Source organism: Heterocephalus glaber, unplaced genomic scaffold (genome assembly GCF_053883595.1).
Source record: "Heterocephalus glaber isolate CG9 unplaced genomic scaffold, H.glaber_assembly_v1.0 deba00000347, whole genome shotgun sequence".
Taxonomy (NCBI): Eukaryota; Metazoa; Chordata; class Mammalia; order Rodentia; family Bathyergidae; genus Heterocephalus; species Heterocephalus glaber.
In genome coordinates, this window is record NW_028258143.1 from 56,006,227 (window position 1) to 56,032,178 (window position 25,952).

At 39.0% G+C, this 25,952-nt stretch overlaps 2 protein-coding genes across 19 annotated transcripts in view; one reads left to right on the plus strand and one right to left on the minus strand.

Moving 5' to 3' along the window:
• Window positions 1-25,952, plus strand: part of LOC147829973 (uncharacterized) — a 145,180-nt gene that overhangs the window by 114,276 nt on the left and 4,952 nt on the right. For 3 of the 16 annotated variants that reach the window (XR_015447214.1, XR_015447217.1, XM_087200768.1), the window contains one exon: window positions 3,494-8,153. The exons of the other annotated variants lie outside the window; for them this stretch is intronic. Coding sequence is in view for 1 of the 3 variants with exons in the window: in XM_087200768.1 (XP_087056894.1) it covers window positions 3,494-3,718 (225 nt within the window). In the remaining 2 variants the exon portion in view is untranslated. Of the gene's footprint in view, window positions 1-3,493; window positions 8,154-25,952 lie in introns of those variants that run through there. 16 annotated transcript variants of the gene reach the window in all.
• LOC110344459 (uncharacterized) overlaps window positions 1-25,952 on the minus strand; it is a 155,986-nt gene that overhangs the window by 83,170 nt on the left and 46,864 nt on the right. For 2 of the 3 annotated variants that reach the window (XR_001184272.3, XR_015447196.1), the window contains exon 5: window positions 14,823-17,178. The exons of the other annotated variant lie outside the window; for it this stretch is intronic. The gene's annotated coding sequence lies outside the window, so the exon portion shown is untranslated. Of the gene's footprint in view, window positions 1-14,822; window positions 17,179-25,952 lie in introns of those variants that run through there. 3 annotated transcript variants of the gene reach the window in all.

Sequence of the window (25,952 nt, forward strand, 5' to 3'; positions counted from 1 at the left end):
GTATGCATCTATCACCAGGAAACTCGTTAGTGATGATCTTTTTAAAAATTTTTATTGTTGTACAATTTCTCCACAATGTAGCCTTCAATGCCTAAGTCTTTTAGTTGAGATTGCTGTTTGAGAAAATTGTGTGTGTGTTTCATTGAAGGTACTTAAGCATAAATTTGCCCCAGGGTTGTAGTAGTTTTGTTGTCCAAAAGTATTGAGGGAGGAGAGATCCAACTTAATAGATATTCCTTTCTGTCATAGGCACAGCTACACAGTATATTACACTGGCTGTTAGGGAAACCTTGGGGATGGTCAAACCTCAGCCTTGGGGATATGGAAGAATTTTCCTGCCTCATTCCTGTCAGGGGGTTAGCGCTTTGAGGGTTATGATAGATTCTGAACTCTGTGGGGCACACTCTGAAACAGTCTTGGAGAAGCTGGTTCATCTACATTCTAGAGGAAAGTTCCTCAACTCATTAAATGCCTGAATCTCCTAGGATTCATAAATGCTTTTCTCATCCAAAGCCAGTAGCTCCTGTTACCGGTTTTTGCCTGAGCTTTGGGGCTACACTAAATTAGTTTAATTCCTCTTATTCATGATGGCTGGGTTTTTAAAAAATTATTATTATTCTAAAAGATTCTAAGTCAAAGCTCCACTTGGGCCAGAAGTCCTAAGCAGTCAATACCATATTGATGGACAGGTCTAGTTTGGGAAATACGTAGATCTGAATTTGAATCTCAGCCTTGGTAATTCCTATTTGAACTCGGTCATTGATTGCACTACTCCTTGAGCCTCAATTTCTGTATTTGCATGTGGGAATCTGTGTGTCTACTTTATCGGGTGAAATGAGAAAAGAGTACAGCACAAGACATCTAGAAAATGCTCAAAACTTTGTGCAAGCTCCTTTACCTTCCTTGCTCTTTAAGACTTGCCTTATAAATATAACGGCATCTCATACATCATTTCAAGTCACAAATATGCAAAGTGGTTTTATGACTCAGTTTCATCTGACTGCATACTTCATCTGAAATTTCTAAATACTTCACTGCTACAGTGGAGCCTTCCTCTAATGCCATCCTTGGATTTCTTGCTCTAGAGCCTTTGTAGAAATGGAAAGGTATAGAACAGCATTAGCTTTCTTTGAACGGGGCTTAGGTCAAACTCACTCACCTTATCATATAGCACATGGCATAATGGAGAATGGGGTTTCCATATATTATCCTCCAAGGTGATATGAAATTCCACTTTGTTGTTAAAACTTAATTAAGATCTTCCATATGCTAAAGCTGTCATTCAAAAAGTCAAAAATGGGATTAACAGTTACTGAGTTCTGTTGTCAATACTAAGGAAAATAATCAAATTGCTTTAATCAATTCATCACTTTCTCATCAAGGAGCATCCTGGTAACATTCACTGAGGCAGGGATTTGGTTCCTTTCAAAGTGTGCATCTTAGAAGCAGAATTCTGAACAGGCTCTGTGATTCCTGCAGCACGGGCTGTTTTCCTAACAGCTATCTAGACAGGATCAGTGCTGTTACTAAAGGAGTTATACAATGGAATGGGGGCAGTTATAGGTATTCCCTTCTTCTGAACTAGCTTGAAATAAAAATTAAATGGGCCTTGAGCATTTGTGAATTGCAGTGTTTCATTGGGGCCATGGAACACTAAGTGAGGCTCAGAAACAGGGTGTTAATTCAGGCCTAATCATTTAATTCCACTCTGTTATGTGCCGTATTTATTGCCCTCCTGGATCTGTTTTCTATGGCTTGATAAAGAGACAGTGATTCTCTGAAGCTCAGTCGGGGACCATTTTATTTATATCGTTAGTTAATCCAATAAAAGCACTGGCTTCAGATTCCTGCTGTTATTTTTCTGTTTTGTGGCCTGCCATTAACTATGAAAATGCCAATAGGGTTTTCATCTCCTGGGCTGGAATTGCTTTTCGGTTGAGTGGGAGCTTGGAAGGAGTGAGCAAGGTCGGCACTAGATTGACTGGAAAAGTCAAGTTTGTTGTGTCCAGATACAAACTGCCCAGGAGTCAGTTCAGGTTTTAGCAGCAACCGGAACTTCGTATTATTGTGTGTGCTTGACTGATAGTTTTCAAAGTAAACTTGGGCCCTTTTAAAATGTGATTCTATTTGTGAATTAGACAGGCTTTCTAAATTTTAAAAAATCAAACCTTGCTAGAACTCTTCCCAAAGCAAAAACAGTTCTGTTTTGGACAGAAGGAATGGAACATGGCAGTAAACCTGTTTACGTATGTCAAGTGCAGGAGAAGTCATGAAAACCAACAGGAGCCATTCAAGAAAATTACACTTCAGAGCCTTTCTTTTTGTTTTTAAGTTTTAACTGTGTAGTTTTATTGTTTTTCTAACAGTCTCTAAAATGTTACAGAGTGGCCCAGAATAAGGAAATGATGGTGGGAGATGGATTTATAGAGGCAGCTTAAGTTAATGGTATGGCAATCAAAAGATAACACAGGTACATTAATGTAACACACTGTGTAATTGCCAGTGCTTCCAATGGAGTTAATGTGTAGTTATCCATGTAATAACTGACATTATTTCATAGCAGATATGCAATTAGCTCATCTAATTCATTTGTGTAGTGCACAAGTGAAGCAAATCATCATTGTTGCACACTAAAAGGTAAAGATGTTTTCAGAGCAAGTGAACCTTTCGATCTGATAGGTCATATTTTTAAGTCTGTCTAAATCATATATTTAGCAAGTAAGTGTGAAAAATAGTAATAGTGGCTTCTATGCTGATGCTGGTACTTAGATATTTGAAGCAATTGGCACTGCAGAACATTGTATTTGGGTATGTGGTTGGAACTGCATCAGCAAATCTGCTTGGAAATGTATACATCAAAAGTTAGTGCATTCTCATGGCAAGGTGGGAAATGGATATTCATTTGTTTTGCCAAAAAAAAGATTATTGACCATCTTCTATGGAATAGCTGATGATTTAGATCAGTCCTCTAAGCAATGCCTAGGACCTGATAAGCCCAGAACCCTTGCCTACCAGAGGGGGCAGAAATTTCTGCAGTCCCCAAAGCCATCAGAACTGAATACAATGAGCAATCTATGTGGTCCTCCTAAAATACACAGATATTCTTGTGAGTTGAGGGAGGAGTGGGAATGTGCAGTATATGGTGCATCTAATAAGCAGGACTATCACTTAGAGCGTGAGAATTTGTGAATTATTTCATCATTCAGTATCACATTTGCTTTTCAAAACAACCTTGTGAAGTAGGTAGTGCAGGTAGTTCTATTTTACAGATGTGGTAAATGAGTCTCATAAAGTTCACACGGCTGTTCCAAGGTCACTTGTCAAGAAAATAGTAGTCAGGTCTTCTTATCCCTAATCCACTATGAAACCACCAAAAGAAAAAGAAAAGATGGAGAGAAGCAATGTGAATGAATGACAAATGGCCCCACTCATGTCCCTGGCAGTTCTAACTGGTCCTAATTTTGTTACGTAAGTGTGAAATCTTGTATTTTAGAGAGAAAACAAAATTTTAAAAATGAGAAAAAGATTTCAAAGAAAATGTGGGAGTCCATGGAGAGAGCTGGACAGAACGGCAAAGACATTGAGAACACGGGATTATCAGAGTGAGAGGAAGGTGTGGTGGCCGGAGCTGCAGCAGCCTAAGGAGCAGAGAGGACGCCAGGATCAGAAGGATGTCACCGGGAAGCCACAGGCTGTGTTGAGTGGTAGCCAGTGGTGACGGTGGTGGCAGGCCTTGAATACAGAGTTTACTGTAGGGAAGGAAGACCACTAACAGTTTTGGGTAGGAGAATGATGTCATAAAAATGGCTTTTTATGAGGATTAGTCAAGTGGTGTGTGAGAAAAAGTAGCTCTTTGTTGGCAAAGACACAAGTGCTATGCCCATAGCATAGCAATTGTCTAAGCATGAGGAAGTGCTAATACTGCTCAAGAGAGTGTACAACCACAAGGATTTAATAATTCTCTGGTGAATTAGGAAAACTATTTTTAAATGTCCCAAAGTATTCAAACAATCAGCCACAGCTGCTTTCCTTTCTCAAAAATAACTCAGAATTAAACTTGGCTCTCAACACACATGAAAAACAAAATTAGTCAATTATGTAAAATCCAGGGCAATACCTTACATTTAATAGGTGCTTAATAAATTTTTCTTGTAATGTTGGTGAAAATATTATCCAATTCAAGCAAGAAAAAAACATATTTCTCTAGATATCTAGCACTTATAGATGTCAATATCCTTGTTAAATTACAATTCAGAAAATTGCTTTGATTGTTCTACCCATTTTAAATGTATAAATGTAGATTAAATGAATTTGGAGATCATTGCTGGATTTTCTGTTTCTTTATTGGCTGACTGTCATAGAAAAGTGGTAAGAGTGGAGGAAAAAATTTAGTGTTATGAATTGAGTATGGAATCTTTATTATAAAAAATCCATAAAACTTTGTATTTGCCAAAGGTTGCAATATCAATTAATCATGCCTTTGAAGTAAGTAAGCTCTATTATTCTTTTTTTGAGAGGGTACCAGGGATCGAACTTGGGACCTTGTGCTTGTGAGGCAGGTGGTGACACCTATGAGCTAAATCCCCAGCCCAAGCTCTATTATTCTTAGACAGTCTTGGCTAAATGATGAGCTAAGATCAGTGGACTTTTAGGAATACCCAATTCTTCAGTATAAATTGTCACCTCCTGTAGACAAGCTTGATGCACAGGTTTCTTATCATTGTTGGGCCTCAATTTCCTCATCTGACCCTTTTAGGTACCTCTGCATCCTGCAGTGCCCAGACCAGTATAGTTGGCAACACTTCATTTTCTCCTGCCCCATACTAAAGTTACCTGTCCCAAGTTTCAACTCACTCTACCCAGGACCCTCATTTTAGCTAAGCTGATTACCTGCTGCACACCAAGACAGTCCTGAATGTCCATACATCTAGGTATCGGCTTCTCCAGACAGCTTTTTTGCATTCTAACAAGATTTAAAAGGCTGAAACTGAACAGTGAAAATGATTTTAAATTCGGGTTCCTCAATTAGCTAGTGTGGAACATTCTAGCAGAAAGTGGAGGAGGGCCAAAATCATGCCTATACCTAAGGCATACCTGGATAGAGCCTAGCCCCTCAGTGGCTCCAGGTTGTCAATCCCAGACCCTGGGTCCAATGATCAGGAGCACTTTTCTGGCTAATCGTATATGCCACCAGCACTTTCCCGTTCAGCACACATGAAGTCTGCCCCGGTTGGATTTGGCATCTTTGCTTCCTATAGGTTTTACTGCAAAGGGCTGCACCCTGGTGTCTGCTGGCCCTCCTCTTGTGTTTGCAAACATGGGCATGTACTCATGGCCATGCTTTCTGTCGCTGGAGCAGAGAGCTGCCCTGGATCCCCGCATGATGCACTCTTTCCTCTCAAACCAATTGTGGCACTTGCTTCCCTCGGCTCTGGCACCTACCTACAGCTGTGGTTACTGAAGTGAGACTGTAATTTGCTACAGCATGCCAGAGTATTAATAGACAATTATTTATTGCAAATCAGAACCATTTATACTGTTTACTGGCTGACACAATGTAAAATTTTGATCCAAATGTTAATGTGTCCATGACATTGCATAATTCTGTTCCATGCCATGGTTTTTCTTTTCTAAATGAATCGAACTTGCAGTACAAGGAAATGGCATTTTTAATGGATGAAGGATTTACAGCCCCAAACTTATAAGGCTATTATTTGTGTAACTAAGAGAGAATTGACTAATTGCAATAACATAGCAAATTAGACAAATTTAAGATTATATTGGGAACAAATTTGTAGGGAGAAAATGAAAATAGCTCACAAAGTTCTTAAGGGTAACTGAATAAATCTCACTTTAGCTTTACAGGGCAATTGTATTTTGGGGGAAAATCAGGTACCTTTGAGGCCAAACAGACTTATAAATATTCAATTGAGTAGAACATAGATAAAAATTACCTCTTCATAAAAAACCGTATGTGTAGGAGAGAGCACTTCCAGTTCTCCAAATGTTTACTGAAATTGCCTACACAAATGTTTTCAGCAGTTGGAGGAAAACAAAGAGCTCTATAGCAATGTGGCTTTGTGGAAAAGTCACCAATTGTAGCATATTTACCTTCTATTTGTTGAGAATGTAATGCACCACGAAGGAAGAATGATTTCCTAATGGGTATCTTCATGATTTTTCAAAATAAAATATGTGCATCAGCAAAAATAATATCACTTTCTTTCTGAGGTATTCCTCTTAGATTGTTTATATCGATTTCTGTTATTCTGTTACCTCTACCCACAGAGAGATTGTTAAGATAAAAAGTACCTCAACACAGCTCTAATTAAAGTTTGAAAACTACACTGGTTTGTGGAAACACAAGGACACTCAAAGTGAAGATTCTGCAGTACTGTAGTCCATGGGGATCCCACAAATTAATGATGAGAAAAAATGATGGAGAGTGCTCTAAAAATGATAAAATATTTATATGGACTTTCAAATTAAGTAAAAATGGTCTCCTCTTCTCTAGTTGGCAAGATCCTCCCTCTCACTGGTGTATGATTGCTTTCTTAGTTTTCTTTCCTGCTTCCTGTGACCAGTCATACCCTTTTCCAGGCTATTCTCCACAATTTAGTCATCTTCCTTCTTCAGTGTGTATCTTGTCTTACCTCTCTCCTTCCAAAAGCCCTCGCCAGCATGATGAGGATAAAGTACAAGCACTTTTGCATGGTGCTCAGCTCTGAACTTCATATCCCTTTCCTGCCCTCCTTCCCCTCAGCAACCACTCATTCTACAGGTCAATACTCAGCTACTGATGATTCATCTTCAAGCTATTTTCTCTTTGTGACACCCTTCCACCTTTGATTAGCCTTTACTGATGCTTCAAAAATAAGTTGGAAAGAAGGGAAAGGAATAAATATGAGAAAAGAAAAAAATGGAAACAAAGTCTTTGTAAATAGGGAGAGGTGGAGGTGTTGAAGGGAGGGCAGGGGAATGGGGTAAAAAACAAAGAACCAAGATAGATTATGTAAAGGTACAAATTTCCAATGCTGAATGTCATTATATTGTATGCCTAAAATGTATCAATAAAATCAATTTTAAAAAGATATATCATGTAGAGGTACAAATTCCCAATGGTGAATGTCATCGTATTGTATACCTAATATGTACCAATAAACTTAATGAATAAAAAAAAATGAGTTGGATGACTTCTACCATAGGAGGCCTTTGAAGGGCCCATGAGCCAGTTGGCTGCCCTTTCCCAAGTGCCACCTTGACCTTATTGCTTTGGATTCTGGCACTGCCATACCAAATGAGAGCCTGGTTCTCTAACTAATTTCTCCATTGTGCTGGAAGATCCTCAAGCCATGACTTCTTTACTGGGTGTGGCTGCAGAGTGAATACCTACAAACATATGAAAAATAAGTGAAATATCTCCTGAAAACCTGTGTTGTCCTAGGTACTAAACATGGTCATGTGAGGAATACAAAAATTGTGTATATGCTCCCTTCTCTCAAATAGAATAGCTTATGATAAAGTAAGAGGTCACATAAGGCACTCAGAAATAACAAAGCAGAATATAATAAGAGTCAGAAGAAAAGCAAGACTTGCTACTGGCTTTCAAAATATTGAGATTCATTCTTCAAAAAACATTATCTTCTCTTTCATTCAGTTACTCACTTTGAAATTAAGTACCCTGGAATTAAATCCTCATTCAGTTACTTATTAACTATGTAGCCTTGGATAATTTACTTTATCTAAGCCTCAGTTTCTTCATTTGAAAATGAAGATAATAATATTAACCTTCCAGAGTTCTATGAAGGAGAAGTCAGATCATGCCCAGGGTCTAGTGCATAGAAAAGACAGCAAATAGAGCCTGGGATGTTATATCAAGACACTGTACTACTTTGTCCCTCTGACCTTTTCCATTGTGCTTCAGGTTTTACCACTCAGAGCTCATATTTCAACTACTGGAAAGATATTTTAGAATGGGAATCTTATCTATCTATGGTAATTAGCTTGTTTTCAAATTAGGACACAATATAGTACTCAATTCTTTCCAATACTGATTATAAATTAACATTTGGGGAGCCTGTCTTTCTACTAATTTTTATAGCCTAAGCCTTAGTTTGTGTCTTTTGAAATTTTAAGGGCCCAAGGACAGAAACCATAGCTACACTTTGTAGGTAGTCAAAACTTTTTATTGAATTTGAGTTAGGGAATTTGAAAGAAATCTGATTTAATTAGTAAACACTTATTGACTTTTTGGATAGACCCTCTTGCTGTATCCATCTCCCTTCCATAAACTCTAGAATTAAAAAGAGTCAGGGGAAAGCAGTAACCACATGTGGAAATGTAGGCAGCTAGGGATCCAATGAACAGTTGAAATTGGATCAGACTCTAGTATTAATTGTAGTGCCCATGTCAGATTGAAGAATCGAGTACCATTTCTATAATTTACTTGATAAATGAAGCCAAAACCATTGTTCACCATATTAATAGTGGACCTGCGTGTATATGGTAGTTAAGGATTTGGGTTGTAAAACTAGACAGACCAGTAGAACTACGTGATTTTTGTACAAATTACTTAATCTTTTTAAACTCTGGATTTTTCAACCATTTCACAGACATTGTAGAACCTACCTTGCAAAATTGCTTTATAGGTCAGTTGAGCTATCAGATATAAAAAACCTAACATAGAACTCAATGAATAGATATTTTTTTTATTATTTTAAAGATAAGTCACAAAACCTATGACATTTTAAAGTATATTGGCTTTCTTTAGATGTCCCCCCAAAGCTTCATGGGGTCATAGATGGGGTTTTTAAGAGGTGGCTGGATGTAGAAATTAAGTGTGTGATACTGGGATCAAGGGTGTATGATTACTAAATTAGTGCACTAATTGGTTTGGCATAGTTCTGGGTGTGGATAAGGGGAAGGCCCACTCTGGGTGTGATTGCTACCCTTCCTAAGGCCTGGATAGAATATAAGGGACAGAAAGAGGGGTGCTGTAACCATTTGTTGCTTGCTGCTTTGCTGCCTTCTGCCTGCCATGAACTGTTTCTCCTCTGCAAGGCCCCTCTGCCATGCCACACTGCTTTGGAGCCAGCCATCTATGGACTGAAACCTCTACAAACTTTAAGCTAAATAACCCTTTTCTCCTTTAACTTTGGATGTCGGATATTTTGTCTCAGCAATGAGAAAAGCAACTAAAACAGAATGAAAGGGTCCCTCTTGAAAGAGAATTTTATATTGTTCTGACTCAGCTCAATGCCTATTCCACACTCATGTAACAGTGCAATCTTGTCTTCCACCAGAATGCCCAAGAATGGCACAAATGTGAAACATGCATTCAAGAAACAGGATCAACAGAGCTCAGACTCCTGACTAAAACAACACAAATAGAAATTTCCTAAATCATTCACCCACCCTCTTCAGTACATGATATCTCTTAGTCTTGCTTTCTTTGTTAACAAGTAAATTTGGGATGTGAATGTGTTAATCAAGAAGAAAAGAAATACTTGTAGTTATTCTCACAGAGAAGTGAGGAAAGTTGTTCAGCTCAGTCCTCTGCATTTAGGAAAAGTCTCAAATTAGCTTTTGAACATTTTTTTCCCTAAAATACAACTACAAAGACATACTGGCAAGTTTGAAAGAAAATATACATGAGATAGATTTCAACTTGAGTTCCTACATTGGTTCACAAAGCTTGCAGCAGCACACTATTAAGAAAAAAATATTTATACATTATTTAAATGCCATTGGAATAATTTCCCCAGTGATCTTATATTAAATATTTTGTATTAAGGCACTAAATTTATGAATCTTATTGACAATATGACCCAATGTATATGCTCTTTCTCTTTTTAATCCTCAGACCTCTAAAATTAGAAGTCCTCTGAGCCACTTTCATGACTTTTAAGAAATATACCCTTTTCAACTCACTCATCTAGTTAAGACCGGATTTTGAACAACAGAGGGAAACCACCCCCTTTTCATATTAAATGTATTTATTTTTGTTTCACATCTCATTTAAAGAGGGAAGCCATAAACAGGAATATATTGGTTAAGAGCCAGTTTTTAATTATGTCTAAGGGAAGAATTCAGTGGGAGTTGTGTAGGCCTCTGTCACTGATGTACATCAAGAGGAATTTAGATTTTATATTATTTGTTCTAAACCAGAACATTTCACTTATTATTCATAATACATGTTGAAAGCAGACACCAAAATGGCTCATTTGGAGCCTTTTTGTGCTTGCCCGCTAATGCACATTAACGCCAGTACACATTCTGTATTACAGATCCATAAAATGCATTTACATAATATTGAAATTATAATCCCAAATGTGTACTAAAAACCTTTATGAAAAATTGTTACTGCTCAGCTACTATACAGTGGCTAATTTTTAATCTTCAGCCTCTCAGATGCAAGTAAAGATGGGGTATTCTTTAAATAAAAATCTCTGGAGTAAGAGCCAGGAACTTTCTTTGCCCTCTTTTAAGCAGTTTTTAAGGGGAGAGATATAATAAGAAAAATGTTGAACAGTTGTGTTCACTTTGATCCTGGCCTTTTGTGGACTGAGGGCTTGACTTTTTAGATTAGATGTAAAGATCTCTAATTCTTACTATTATCAATGAGATGAGGGTTTTGTGATTTCAAGAAAGGCCCCTTTCTGGTCTGGGTTGAAGCCCCCGGAGGAAATAAAAAAAACAGTGAAAAAAAACAACTGCTGGCCATATATATGCTTGGTGCTGTGGTAGATTCTTGAAGAAATAATAGAAACAAACACTTAAGAACTGCAATGAAGTAGCTATCTATCCCTTAGATGAAATCAAGTCTCAGAGAGGTTTGGCACCTGCCAAGTCTCCTATCTCTCAGATGTAGACACAGATCTGTTGACTCCCTCATTCCAACAACAGCAGTGTTAATATGCATGCTTGACTCTTCAAAGGATTCTGCAACTGTGCACTTGAATATTTTTCAGAGAGTTCCAGAATTAAGGACATTGAATTGTGTTTCTACCAGGCTTTCTTGATGTGCACTTTAATAAGGGGAGCCCATGAATGGACCAAACTCTCCTCATGGGGTAGGATGACCATGCCTTTCTTCTGTGCAGCTGGTACTTCATGGCCATCACTCCTCTTGCCTTTCTCGTGGTCTTAGGCAGAATTCTCCTGCTGTGGAACCTCACGAAGTTATGCTCAATTCACCAAACTGTGCAGTAAGGAAACTTCTCTGCAGCTCTCTCATTTAACTTCACCTCCTTCTTCCTCCTCTATCTCTTCTGAAATTGACAGATGCAGGAAGGGAATAAGAAATACTCAAGCCCCAAAAGCCTATCGCCTACTAGATAGCAATCTTACACCAGTGGCTTCCTGACAATGGGCTTAGAGAGCCAGAAATAAAGACAAATAACTCCCCTACTTTATTTGGGGAATTTCGGTCAGTAAAAGGGTTTCCTTATTTTCCATTAGTCATTTATTTAATTTTTATTTGTTTTATACTAACGAGTGTCACATACACTGAATACAAATTCAAAAGGCAGATTTGTTCAGAAGTTATTTTTTATGCCATAAAAAATATGTCCTGGGAATGTATGTAATTTTAAGGTTACAGAACATATGCATTTTTCATTTTGGTAAATTTTGAGAAATTGTTCACCATAGAGATCACGCCAATTTACACCCCTCCTTCCCAAACTCACAGCAGCAATACATAAGGGCTTAACCTTTTATATCAAGAGGTTCTGGGAAGCAATGACTAAACCTTGAGAGAAGATGGATTCAGAGGAAGGTTGGACAGAGGCCTGGGTTGGTGGACATCTGCTGGACAGATAGCCTGTTCCCAGGCAAGTGACAGAACAGGAAACAAAGAAACTCCTGATGATCCCATTCTATGCTTTTCAAACAACTCTGAAATAAACCCAAACATATGTGTCTCTTGTCTGCTGCTAAAAATCTCCAGGAGGTAAATTCCACAGCCTTCTTGGGTAAACTTTTGGGCTTCTCACAACTCTTCTGAAAGTTGAGATGGTTTTCCTTATGTCTAATATAAATCTTTCCTGTATACATTTACTTATAAAAAAGAAAAAGAAGTGTGCTAACACTTCTCCAAAGCAATTCAAGTTCAACTATGTACATAACATGGCTCTATAATTTCATAGCTAAAGTATATATCTTCCTATTTTTAAAAATAGCATACATCTTATTATTCATTTTAGAAACCTTTAGTACCTACATAAGAAATACCATGAGCCCTTTCATTTTACCCTGCATTTAATTTAGCAATGGGTTTTATAAAGACTGCCTATGTGTGCAACTGAAAATTTTGCAGTGCTTTCTTTCTTCTTTCCATACTTTATAACCAGAAAATAATGATACTTTCATAATTATTAGATACTGATGAATGTGTAAATATCTTAACAGCAATCCAATATCACTTCTGCTGAAGGAGACAGTGTCTCTGTAACTGAGAAGCTTGTAGGTCATTTCTGAGTGTATCTTTCCCCTGCTGTCTAGATACAATGACTATTTTAGGAACATTTGGCATCCAAAAAAATCCCAGCATTGTGCAAATTAAAACATCTGCTTATACTTTGACACCCTCATTCTTCAAAGGTTAGTTGGATTTGCGGTTGCTTTGTTCAACAAGACTGCACTAAGAGCCCAAGGATGCACATTTAATTATTGGGAAGATATGTTTGACAGAGCTGTGCGGGAAAAATTACCCTTCATATTCAGACCAGCATTAACATTTTTATAGAACGAGATTGCCTGAGAGTCAAAGAAGAGGGAAATCTCCAGGAAAATAAATATGAATCTATTTGGTCACTCGTCTTCTCCTACTGATTTACAAGATGCCAACCAATGACTCTTTGCTCTGTTCCCTAGAACTCATCAGCTTGCTGTTAAACTGGCATTTCTGATTTCTGCTGAGGTTAAAGACAGCAAAGTAAACTCTGCTTCCAACAATAAATAACAGAGGGAGTTATTCTTTTCATTCAAACAGGCTTTAGATCACAGCAGACAGCTACAACCAGGTGCATTTAGCAACATTTGTCATTGCCATGAATGCAAAACATGTAAAGAATCTGCTACAAACGGGTCTATATCCAGCCTTTTTCCACCTTAAATATTTTTCCATTTTTAACTGTGGCTGAGTCATTGTCACCCACCACTATCACCATAAGGAAGGGCTCTGATGACCTAGGTAATGCCAGCAACCCCTGACTGGTTTGTTTATTTATCCAGGTCAGCTGTGCCAGGTAGCAGATTGTAGCCTGGAAGGCTTTCTGTATCTCAAGCCAAAGATTGATAATCTTCTCCCTGGGCAATGCCGAGATAACACATGTCAAAAGGCAGCAGTGGCTGGTAAGCCAGCTCAGTACTCACTCAGCCCCACCCCTCTGCCTGGCCCCCTCTTGCTGCCGTCCTGTTCATTGCATTCCAGGGGCTCACAGGCCTTGACTAAGGGAAGAAAGGGATAGGAACTGTAATGCATCACACAAGCAGCAAGTGGGATTTGGGGAGACAGAGCCAGCAGGTGAACAATGGCTCATTTGGAAATTTGAGGCTGGGTGTGTGTTATTTGTATACTGGGGACCCTTTGTTAAGCTTGCCCAGCTGTGTGGACACATTGGTTGCTGGGGATGCTGCTCTGGAGCTGGAGATGAATTTTCAGAGAGTTCAGAGTTACTTCCCATCTAATTTGCACACAAGTTGAAGGAAGGCACTCTCATCAGGGACCTGCTGCAGAAAAGCTGCATGGTTCTGAGATTTATTTTCCTTCTGCCAAGTATATTATTTCCAAACTTGCCTTTTCAAGATCTTGCAAATTCCCTTGAAAGATGATTTAACAATTTCATGGAAACAACAGCAAAACAAAAGGCCATGTTGATGAGGGACAGAGGTAAAGTTGGGTTTGAAATGAGTGACGAACCTCGTAATGAGGTGTGCAGCTTTATATATTAAGCAATTTCTCTGCGATACTTTTCCAGATGTGATGGAATACATTTATTGTTGTGCTCATCTGAACTGAAATAATACAAATGAGATACTAAAATGATATCATTATGTGCAGAAGTAGGCTAAGAATTTAGAATCCCAACTCTATAAGTTAACAGCTGTGCATGAAGCAATTCTGAGCTGCTTGGAGTCTGCAGGAACCTGTCTAGCTCATATGGACTGCCCGTGATCTACGTGTGAATCCTGCATGTTGATAGTTCAAGGCTACTTTATTTCAGGCAAAAAATAAATAGCTGGTAGTAAGAAGTCTGTCTCCACTGAAGCCACAGTACAGTTGAAGACAGCCACTGCAGTAGAGCAATAAAACGGGATGAGTTTCAAACTACCAGATGGTACCCTGTACAGTGCCTGAAATAAAATAGAGAATTAGGGTGCCCCAAGGTGTGCACAGGAAAGGCAATTACATGAAATAAATGGGCCTCGGGCCTACAGGATGCTCAAGTATGCTACACAGGAGACATATAGTACATCTGGTGAACAGATTTTATCACACACTGGAAAGTCATAAAGCACGCCGTTGAATATTGGATCCCCATCTCACAATGACATTTTACCTGTGTTGGTATTCAGTGCTGTTTATTTTAAAAGGTGCCGTAATCTCAATGATGTGTTTTAAAAGTCTCCTTAACATTGTTTTCTACTCTCCGCCATTATAGAGGGGACAGATTGATACAATGCATGGAGAGCCTGTGGACAAATAGCCACTGTGGTCACAGGAGATCCTGTTCTTATTTCATTTATCTCATTGCTGATGTGATTTGAGTAATAGGATTATATTTGTCAGCACTCCCCATTTGGGAAAATGCCAACACATTTTTAATGCTAGTTCCCACATCTCTCTAGATCCACTAGCGTTTCCCTGCCCACCTGCCTCTCCCTTTTCTTAATGTTCAAAGAAATGGCTATTTTCCATAGTTGGGGAGTGTGTTGTGAGAAGGATTTGTTGACATGAAGGCCTTTCCTGTTTCTTCCTCCATGGAGGCAAACCTGCTTTCTGCTTGAAAATGGTGCTCTCCTTTCTACTGTAAAATGACTGAGAAACACATAACATTCATTATTGTTTTAAGAGTTGCTGTAATAAAATCCCCTCAGTACTTAAAGATAGTTTTAGTGTCCCTTCTAGGATTCATCCTCGCTTTGATAATTGGGTAATTGCGTCCCCTCCCCCACCAATAAATATTTTCACCCAATTAAGTTTAAAACTGTAATAAATTTTAAAGAATTATAGTCTAAAAATTCATACCCTAGAACCAGTATTAAGTATGAATATTTATCTGAAGCCGCTGTGCAGTGCAACCCGAGTAAATGCTGTCATACCTTCTGCACAGTGGCCCAGCTCCCAAAGCTGCAGCCCGCTGGTGGCTTCTAGAAAGCTTGGCAGGAGCCCCAGATGCCAGGCAGGACTCATGCCCTGCGCTGCCCAAGTGGTGATCAGACAAGCAATCCTTCACTTCCGTGTTTCTGCCTTTTTTGTTTCCAGACAGCATTCACTTTGTTTCCATTCATCCATTTCCCATTCACTTATTCACTTGTTTATTAGTTCATTTCTTCGTCCCTGGTGGCTAATACTGAGTGCAGAGAGAAGCACAGGATGAAAAAGGTCCCTGCTAGTGCACAGCGTACCTTCCACTCCCTTCCATTTGCTGCACAAACCAATGTGTCTGGATGTATCTTTCAGGCCTTCTGTTGGCCAAGCTCACATACTCTCAGGGCTAAAGGACAACTAAATTACACAGGGCAGTGTCCCTGCCATGTGGATGTGTAATAGACAACAGAGCAGCCCCAGAATGTTGGTCAGGAGTTCACATTTCAAACTCTAGTCCCCTGGAGACACTGGATCTCCTGTTCTCTTCTGTTGAAAACAGAAATTCAATTGCAACCTCAAAGCTGGTAAGTTTTGGCAACAGTGACAACAGGAGCCCTGGAGCCAAGAGGAAGGACAAAGGAGCACAAATGGCAGAGCTGAAGCCACAGCCTGGGAAAAGAAAAAATGCAGGACTGAAAGAGAGGAGGTGAACCAATTACTCAAGAAGAGAGAGGACCCAAAGGAGGAAATTAGGGTCCTGGCTGGCTGGTGAGGGGACAGTGAGCCCTGACTCCAACACTCACCTGGTCTTCTCGGACCTGCCTCCTCCTTTCAGCCACTCTGTCTTCTCCTCCTAGGCCAGCCCAGTGTACAGTGCTGTCCCTAAAGGCCAAATGTGTTCTTCCCTGGTCACCCCTTCCACTCCACCATCACAGCGTAATCATACGTCCCATTCCCACCCATCTGCACACAGGGAAAGCACGTGGCTGTCACTGGATGCCAAGGCAGTGGGATTCTAAGTGACACATGGTAAGAGAACAATGATTTAAAACCCCAAAACAATGACACTTAATCTGAAGGTAACATGGTTTGTGTTCTGAGCTCTGTCAATGAAGAGTGTGTCAATCATGATACTCAATTGGTAGGAAAATTATAGGATATTTAGGGGGAAATGTTATCTTCAACAGCTTATATAACTTTTGAGAACTTTTGAGGACATTAACAAGGAAGCCACTTTATAATTCGGGCCCATAATACCTGAAAAATATCAGAATCTAGTAATTTTGGCTCTTCAAAAACCAGGTGGGGGCATTGGTGGTGGCAATCAGAGTTTACAAAAAAAGAAATACACTAAAACTTGAAGTTCAACTGCTAACTGGAGCTAAAGCTGCCTGGCACTTGGCTTTTCATATCATACACAAAACTAGCCAAGATCATGGTATGATACTGCATGTTTTATTCACTCTGAAGTATTTCAGACAATGTTAATTGTTTTCAAAGATTTACAAAGTACATTTAAGAAATACATTTACGAAACAGTCTAAAACAAGAGCAGGACAAAAGGAGGGGAAAGAATTTGCAGAGATTGTCCTGTGTGTCTGGATTCAATTTTTACTGTATTCAGATTTTTCATCAGTTCTTAATAAGCAGTATAAGCCGAAATTGCGGGCAAGGGTGGGGGAAGAATGGTGGTGGTTGTAGATTTTTAGGAAAATAGCAGGAGAAACTATGTGGAGGAAGCTCTTGTTATGAATCCTGTAAGTTTGTTTCAATGCTGTCTCTCCAAGGGCAGGTTGGGCTACAGCTGGCTGCTTGCCGGTCAATGTCAGTTGGTGTGTTACTTGCCCTAAGGATGAAGTTTTCTGGAAAAAAGGATGAGACCAGAATTAGCCAAGGTTCCAGGGAGCCTCTCCAGTAGGAAGTAGCCTGAGCAGGTGCATAGAAAGGTCGTTTCCATGGCAGCTGTCACTAGGCGCTCTGCCAGGGAGGCTGTCTGGTACTTAGCAGGCTGGATGCAAGATGTCGGCATTTCCAAACTGCCCTGCTGTAATGCAGGCAGTTCTTGGGCAGCCCTGGGCTTTCATGGTGCAAGGCATCATAGCACTGTAGATACAAAGAATGGGTCTATCTCTTAGACTCATCTCAGCCTCGGTTCTCTATCCTATGAAGTGGGTGTGAAAATACTGCTGTTTTTCTCATAAAACTATAATGCAGGGTAAATGAAACATCCACATAAAAATACATTGCCAGACTTATAGCAAGAACTCAATGATGTTTAGCTGTGGTTATAAATAACTCTGTAGACAAGGACGAATGAACTAGAGGTACAGAGAGAGGGAGGAAATGAAGTTCTCCTGTAATGGAGCATTGCAGAAAATCATCAGGAGACTCAGATGAGTCAAACAACATTTGGTGGAAGCGTAGATGGAGGTGTGCAGGTGGTGAGGAATAGTTGCACTTCACCTGCTCTCCTCCTCATGTCACAGGGTTTTCTGACATTAAGGATCAATCACATCCCAGGGGTGGCAAGTGGTGAATGTGAGAGAAAAAAATCTAGAAACTGGCTTGTGGCAGTAAATGATGAGAACTGCATGGTGACTTAGCTGGTAAGTTCATGGCTACCAGTGAACATGTAGGGATAAAGACAGGGTAAGAGGGCAGACAGGTCCTGAAGTTAAATGTTGGTTATTAGGAAGGTAACTGAAGCCCAGACAACTCCCAGTTTTGATCCTAGGGATGTTGTCGATGTCTTTCAAGCAGATCAGAAGATCTAGCCTCCACATGTGAATAAGGGTTGGTACAAATGGAAAGGTTTTATGCTCAGAAGAAATTGTTGCTATTGAGGGGCAGGAGGAACCAATTCAGAAGGGCCTGAATGAATATAAATGACATCAGATGTTTGCATTCAATTTTCTAAGGTGACAGAGTAAAACACATTTTAATTTAATTTCCAGGGAAATAAGAAGTATAGTAAAAATATGCATTTTTAATTGATCTACAGACAATTCTAAAATGTTCTGGAGATAAAAATGATTGAAAAAGACCTGATCTGTCAGAATTCACCAGCAGTAATGTAGTATGAAGCAGAAATGAAACGAGACTGTAGAAAGGTTTCCATTCCCATCTTATTAACTAAACAAATATGAGATTTGTAAGGTTTAGCAATCAGCAAACACCACACTAAAGTTAGTTCCCTATGCTAGATAACAGAATAATAAGATATATAATTTTCCAAGCTAAAAAAAGAAGAGAAATAGAAAGAGAAGCTAGTAATTATGAGAACAACACTTATAAATGAAAAGTCCACAGATGCATACCACATTTTCAGCTATCATTTTGGAAGAAATGTCTATTTTTTACTACCCTTTCTTGGCTTACTGTCTTGAATTCTATCTCTTTGACACCATTAAATCTCCTTTATCAAAAATCAGTGGCCAAATCTGCTTACCTGTGTATGTAACTACTTGTTAAATGTACATTTATTATGGATCCGTGACATTTCGGACTCTGTTAGGTATTGGCTGATATCATTCTTGCTCTCTGAGAGTTTACAATCTGGAGGAAAGGCATATGATCACAGAGAGATAATACACCACGAGGCAGGCAATCAGTATTATGGTTCTATAAAGATAATGCTTTGAGGATATGACACATGAGACAAGAGCTGTGAATTCTCATGGGGTGGACTGAAGGGCCTTCATGGGTGTTCAGGATTTCATCAGTGAGGGCAGGGTTGTGAGCAGATTCTGTAAGCAGAGAGGATCAGGAATGAGCCGGGATGTGGTGAACAAGTTTCAGAAAGCTTGTGGTGGTGGAAAGGGCAGCAGCATGGAGGAAGCACCTTCCCATTGTGGAGGGCCAAGTTTCATATATGATGGATTCTAAATAGAACAAAAACACTGTTCTCAGAAGTTCTCAGAAGTGGCATAGAGAGACAAATAGTTCTGGAGCAAGATGACAATGGCCTGGACTGAGCCTCTTATTGAATCTATAATAGACCAAATGGAACAAGGAGGCATTGGGGTTGGCAGACACTGAGGATGGAGAGTGAACAAGGCCAAAGGATCTGTTGGGAGTGGGGAATGGGGAAGTGGTTAGAAGAAAAGGTTCTTTTCATAGTTCCCATTCTTTTCAGCCTTTCTCTCCCACATGACATTGCTCACTCCTCCTGCCTTCCAGAAGCTCTCTTCTGTTTCCTTTAATGAGGCAGCACTACCCTGCTTCTTCAGGTCATGAGCAAAACCTTAATAAATGGCCTTCGGTAAGAAGTTTGGCTCTTCTTTCCAACACTTATCTCTCCGAAAGATTAATTGATTTATGTGTCTCAGGTCAAGTTTGAGTTAAGTGGTAGATCTCTGAGACCATGAGACTTATCTTAGCTGAGCTGAGTTCCATTCCGCCCAGCCCCCACCCCTAAGAAAAGACAGAGGTAAGAGATTTGGTTGCAGGTGTGTACAGATATAAGCTTTGGGAATTGAGATGTTCCTAAAACTTTCTTGGCAGGGGAACTAATGCTTCATACCAGCAGGCAAAAATAGTTTGAAGTTCATTCCCAAGATAGTGAGTTTTAAATAGAGATTTGATTTGAAACGGTGGACAAATAAATCTTCATCCCAGGCATCCACATGAAGCACACATTTGATCCAACAGACAGCAATGAGTCCTTAAGCGCTGTAATGACCCCTCCTGTCAGGGTATTTATGAATTTACAGAGCCTTCAGATATCTGGATCTTGTGCAAGCATGATAAAAGCCCTCTGAAATTTTTGCTCAAATAAATGAGTGCTCAGCTAGCTGTGTTTCTTAAATTAAATGACTCAGCCATTGTTCACTTGTAAAATACCCAAGAGTCCTAGTCTATATTTTCGAGAAATGTGCTGCATCATTTCTGTTGGAAGAACAAAGCAGTTTGGGGGCTGTAGGAAATCACTAGCTTCTATTTTCGCTTTTCACACAGCTAACTTAATATGAAATATGCTGCTGAGTGAAAGTTTTTCTGGCAGGCAGTTCTTAGGTCATATCTCTAGTGACAAACAAGGGTGCTAGGAACAAAATAGTTTTGTATCTGAAAAACTGATTTGGGACATAGGTTAATAATATTAGGAACCAAATATTTTGTTAGACTGTTAAGTGATAGTGCTCAAAAGCTAACAGTTGTAGGAATGGAAATATCACCTTTAGAACTATTACTGCATGCTCCCTTTTCCAGCAAGTGGTTGAAGAATCTTTTGTTGTCATCATGCAAGCCCTCTTCTTGGATAAGGACAAAATTTAATAGTTATTCTTTGTATCTTCACAAAATGATTGGTATGATATAGATTCAAAGTACTAACCCTTTGTATTCAGCATTTGAGGCAAAATATTTTATATCTACAAGGTGTGATAGAAATCTCAGCATTTAAACTTTTAAAATTTATTACAGTAAACAATATGTTGGCACCAATTCCCCTTAAAACATTCCCCCTCACTTCAAACACACTTATCCAGCCTTTCTTGCCACTTTCTAAAGCAGTTCTGGAAGTGCACTTTAGTCGTGTTGTCCTGGCTGCCTCAATGTCCTGAATCAGTTCAGGCATTGAATCAATTCAGTTCAATTTCCATGGTCATTTTGACTATGAAGAAGAACCAGAAGTTTCATACTGCCAGATCCAGAGAATAAGGTGGATGAGGACACACCATAATGATTTTGACAAGCCTGCTTTTCCATTGGATGGCACATGGCAGCAGCATTCACCATACTTTTGATTATACCTCACAATGACACTCACAAGAGAACTTCTAGAACTGCCTCAGAAAGTGGCAAGAACAATGAGATAGGTGTATTGCGGGGGCATTTTAAGAGGGGTTAATGGTGATGTGTCTTTTACTGTAATATTTAAAAAATAATAATTAAATATTCACCATATATTTTGACCACCCTTTGTAAGTTGTGATAAGTAAAGCTCTGTGTGTTTGTGTGTGTGTGTGTGTGTGTGTGTGTGTGTGTGTATGATGCTAGAGATCAAACTAAACAAAGGCCATAGGACACACTAGGCAAGTGCACTACATTACCACCGGAGTACCTTTCCAGCCCAAATGAAGGTTCTGACAAGTAGCTGGTACTAGAACACTCCAATGTGCCAGAGGACACTCTGGATCTTCTGCAGGTCATAAACCAAGGCCTTGACTCAACTCAAAATCAGAGACCAAAGATTTTGTGATTTGTGTAAGTCAGATAAATCTAGTCCCACAGGGATAAATGGTTTACAACAACAGAAAAGTGTTTCCTTAATCTATACTTCTGTGTGATGCAATGTTGGAAAGGGATGAATGTAATGTTTCTTTCCTTAAGTAGTGAAAAGAGCACATGAATATAACAATGGACATGCTTGGAGGAAAGTCTGTCAGCTTGAGCAGGGCTGCTGCCTTTGTCACCACTGTGTCCTCCCAGGCGGCCTCCTAAGTCCCCAGGAGAGAGGCAGGGTTCTCTAGTTTGCTGGTGTAGAGCCAGAGGAGTTGAAATAAGCGCAGAAAGGCCTGTACCTTCTATCACTGCCAAAAATGATCTACCTTGCCTTCAAGTCAAGCCCTCTATGTTGAAGAAGAAGTTATTTCTTAACATATCAAAAGAAAACTCAGTTCTCCTAAAGAATCTGAAATGAGCAGCCTCAGGTTCTACTTACATATGATTTAAATGATTAATCAGGGAACATAGCAAAGCCATGTACAATAGAGGCACTTCTAAGAATGACACAGATTTCCACTCAGAGAGTGCAGGTAGGCATTTAGAGAAAAAAATGGAAAAATGGTTAAGTCAGGAGCACTGGGCAGCAGATATAAAAACTTGATTCTAAAAAGACAAAGGAATTCAATGAAAAACTCCAGAACCAACAAGAACAGCTTTTCAGAAATATGATACTATAACATTTCCTTGGTGGTAAAGATACTTAATTTTCAGGCAAGAGTGGAAACTCATGTGTGTCTTCCACTTAAGGCTTCATCAACCCGATTACTAGGGGAATGATTAGAGGGAAGGGAAGAAAACCTAACTTGAGTTTTCCAGCCTCTTCCTCACATTTCTTCTACAGTGGGCAACCAGAGACACCGGGATTCAGGGACCAAGGGATGGGCAAGCATGTGCACAGGACTAAGGGATTATCCTTTTGATTCTTCTGATCCCTGGATTTCACTGGATAAGCAATAGGGACCACCAAAGACCATTGAGCAGAGAAATAGCTTTATTTGAGCTGTGTTCTATAAAAAGTACACTGGAAATGGTGTGGAAGAATTAATTGGATTAAGAAAAGGATGACAGAAGAGACCAGAGCCACGCTATCTCATATACTTCAAGTGAGAAATAACGAGAATTTGAAGAATAGTGGCAATGACACTGACCCATCCATAACTACAGTTATAGTATCAAAAGCAGCCATGATCCCAACATACCTCCACATGACCTCAGACCATGTCATACCCACCCTGGGGGCCTGAGTGCCTATGTTGTCCCAGGACATCTTTTACACCTTCCTCATGAGTTCATATGTCATAAGGATATCTGCTTTTAATGTGCATTCCTTGCCATAAGGGACCTTGGATACCTGTACAGTGTGGGCACAGCACCACTTCCTCACCCTTCTCATAAGCTAACAGAGGGAACCAACATAGGAAACAAATGGAATCCATAAAACAGATGCAAACAGATTTCCAGGAGATTAAAAACTCTATTGAAAGTCTACACAACAGAATGAACCAATGTGAGGACAGAATTTCAGATATAGAAGATAAGATTGCAATTAGTGACCAGGAAAAGAAAAATTGCTTTAAAATAGTAAGGGACCATGAGAAATCAATCCAGCAGCTGCTAGACGATGCAAAGAAGAATAATATAAGACTGATCAGAGTCAGTGAAGAAACAGGAGAGAGTGCAGATGACATAAAAAAAATGTTCACAAAAGTAATGGTAGAAAACTTCCCAAGCAGGGGAAAAGAACTTGACATACAGATAAGGGAGGCATATAGGACTCCAGCTAACCTTGATCAAAAAAAATCTACACATATGGATATATTAGTTAAGATTCCAGAAACTCAACAGAAGAACAAAGTTCTATAAGCAGTTAGAGAAAAGAAACAAATCACATACAAAGGAAAGTCCATCACAATCACAGCAGACTTCTCAACACAAACCCTCAAGGCAAGAAGAGCTTGGAGTGATGTATTTCAAGCCCTAAAGGAAAACAAGCCTCCAACTCAGGTTGATATACCCTACAAAATTCTCTTTCAAAATTGATGGAGAAATAAGATACTTTCATGACAAAGAGCACCTTAGGAACTTCATGAATACCAAACCAACACTCCAAAAAAATTTAGGCCATATCCTAGGAAAAGACAAAGAGGATCACAACCCTAGGAAGCCCAGCAGAATGAATCCAGCATGCACAGCAAGAAATTAAACACAAAGGGGGAGAATCCAACAAAAAGAAAAAGTTTTGACAATGATAAGTCAATATGTATCAGTTATAACCACCAATGTTAATGGTCTCAACTCACCAAACAAAAGAAATAGACTGACAGAATGGGTCAAGAAACACACTTAATTCATTTCTTGCATACAAGAAACACACTTAATTCAAAAAGAAACTCATAGACTGAAAGTTAAAGGGTGGAAAACAATACTCTGTGCAACAGGAAGCCGAAACAAAGCAGGAGTAGTTATGCTCTTTGGAGATAAAGTGGATTTCAACCCAACACTGACTAAGAGAGACAAAGAAGGACACTAAATCCTTGTAAAAGAACAATTCAAGAGAAAGTGATGGCAATCATAAACATATATACACCAAACACTAGTGTGCCCAACTACATAAAACAAATGTTAATGACATGAAAAACCATATAAGCACTAATACAATAGTATGGGAGACCTCAATACCCCACTGTCACAAATACATAGATAAACTAGATGAAAAATAAGCAGCGAAATACTAGAACTCAATCAAACTCTTGAACAAATGAACTTAACAGATGTTTACAGAGTGTTCCACCCCAAAAATCAGAATACACATTCTTTTCAGCTGCACATGGGTCATTCTCCAAAATAGACCACATACTCACTCACAGAACATGATTAAGTGAGTGGAATGGAATTGAAGTTATCCCCTGTATATTATCAGACCATAGTGCGATGAATTTGGAGATCAATAGCAAAAGAAACCACAAAAATTTCATAAACTCATGGAAACTGAACAACACACTTCTGAATAACCAGTGGGTCACAGAGGAAATTAAAGGAGAAATCAGACAGTTCCTTCAATTAAATGACAATGACAATACAACATATAAGAATCTATGGGACACAATGAAAGCAGTCTTATGAGGGAAATTCATAGCAGTGAATATGCATATTAGGAAAATAGAGTGAGCCCAATTAAACAACCTGATGCTGAACCTCAAGCCTCTATAAAAAGAAGAGCAGGACAAACCCAAAGCTCATACAAGGGAGGAAATTATAAAGATCAGAGCAGAAATCAATGCATGGGAGACTAAGAGAATGACACAAAAAAATCAATGAAGCCAAGAGTTCGTTCTTCAAATGAATCAACAAAATTGACAAACCCTTAGCCAACCTTATCAGAAAAAGGAAAGAAAAGGCCCAAATCCATGCAATTAGGAATAAAAAGGATAAACTGATAATAGATGCAGCAGAAATCCAGAGAATCATCAATACCTACTTCCAGAACCTATATGCCAATAAGATGGAAAATACAAAAGAAATGGACAGATTCCTAAATATGTATGAATTACCATAGTTGAATGAAGAAGACCTAAAAATTCTAAACAACCCAATATCAATCACTGAAATTGGAAACATAATTAAAAATTTACCAACTAAGAAAAGCCCAGGTCCTGATGGCTTCACTGCTGAATTCTACAAGACATTTAGAGAGGAACTGCTGCCACTACTGTTTAAATTCTTCAATGAAATTGAAAGGGAAGTAATACTCCCAAATTCATCCCTGGAAGCAAGCATCACCTTGACCCCCAAAGCAGAGAAAGACCCAACTGAAAAAGAGAACTATAGGCCAATCTCACTAATGAACATAGATGCAAAAATCCTTCATAAGATACTGGCAAATAGAATGCAGAAGACCATCAAGAAGATCATACACCCTGACCAAGTGTGATTCATCCCAGGGATGCAGGGATAGTTCAACATACACAAATCAATCAATGTAATATACTATATCAACACAGCCAAGGACAAAAACCATATGATTATCTCCATAGACACAGAAAAAGCATTTGACAAAATCCAACATGCATTCATGATAAAAACTCTGCAAAAAATTGGAATAGATGGTCTCTACCTCAATCTGATAAAAGCCATCTATGAAAAACCAACAGCAAATATCATACTAAATGGTCACAAACTGAAATCCTTCACACTAAAATCAGGAACAAGACAAGGATGTCCACTATCCCCACTCTTGTTAAGTATAGTTTTGGAAACATTAGCCACTGCAATTAGATAAGAGAAAGAAATAAAAGGAATAAAGATAGGAAATGAAGAAGTCAAATTGTCATTATTTGCAGATGACATGATACTCTATATAGAAGACCCCAAGAACTCTACCAAAAGTCTTCTAGACTTAATAAACCAAATT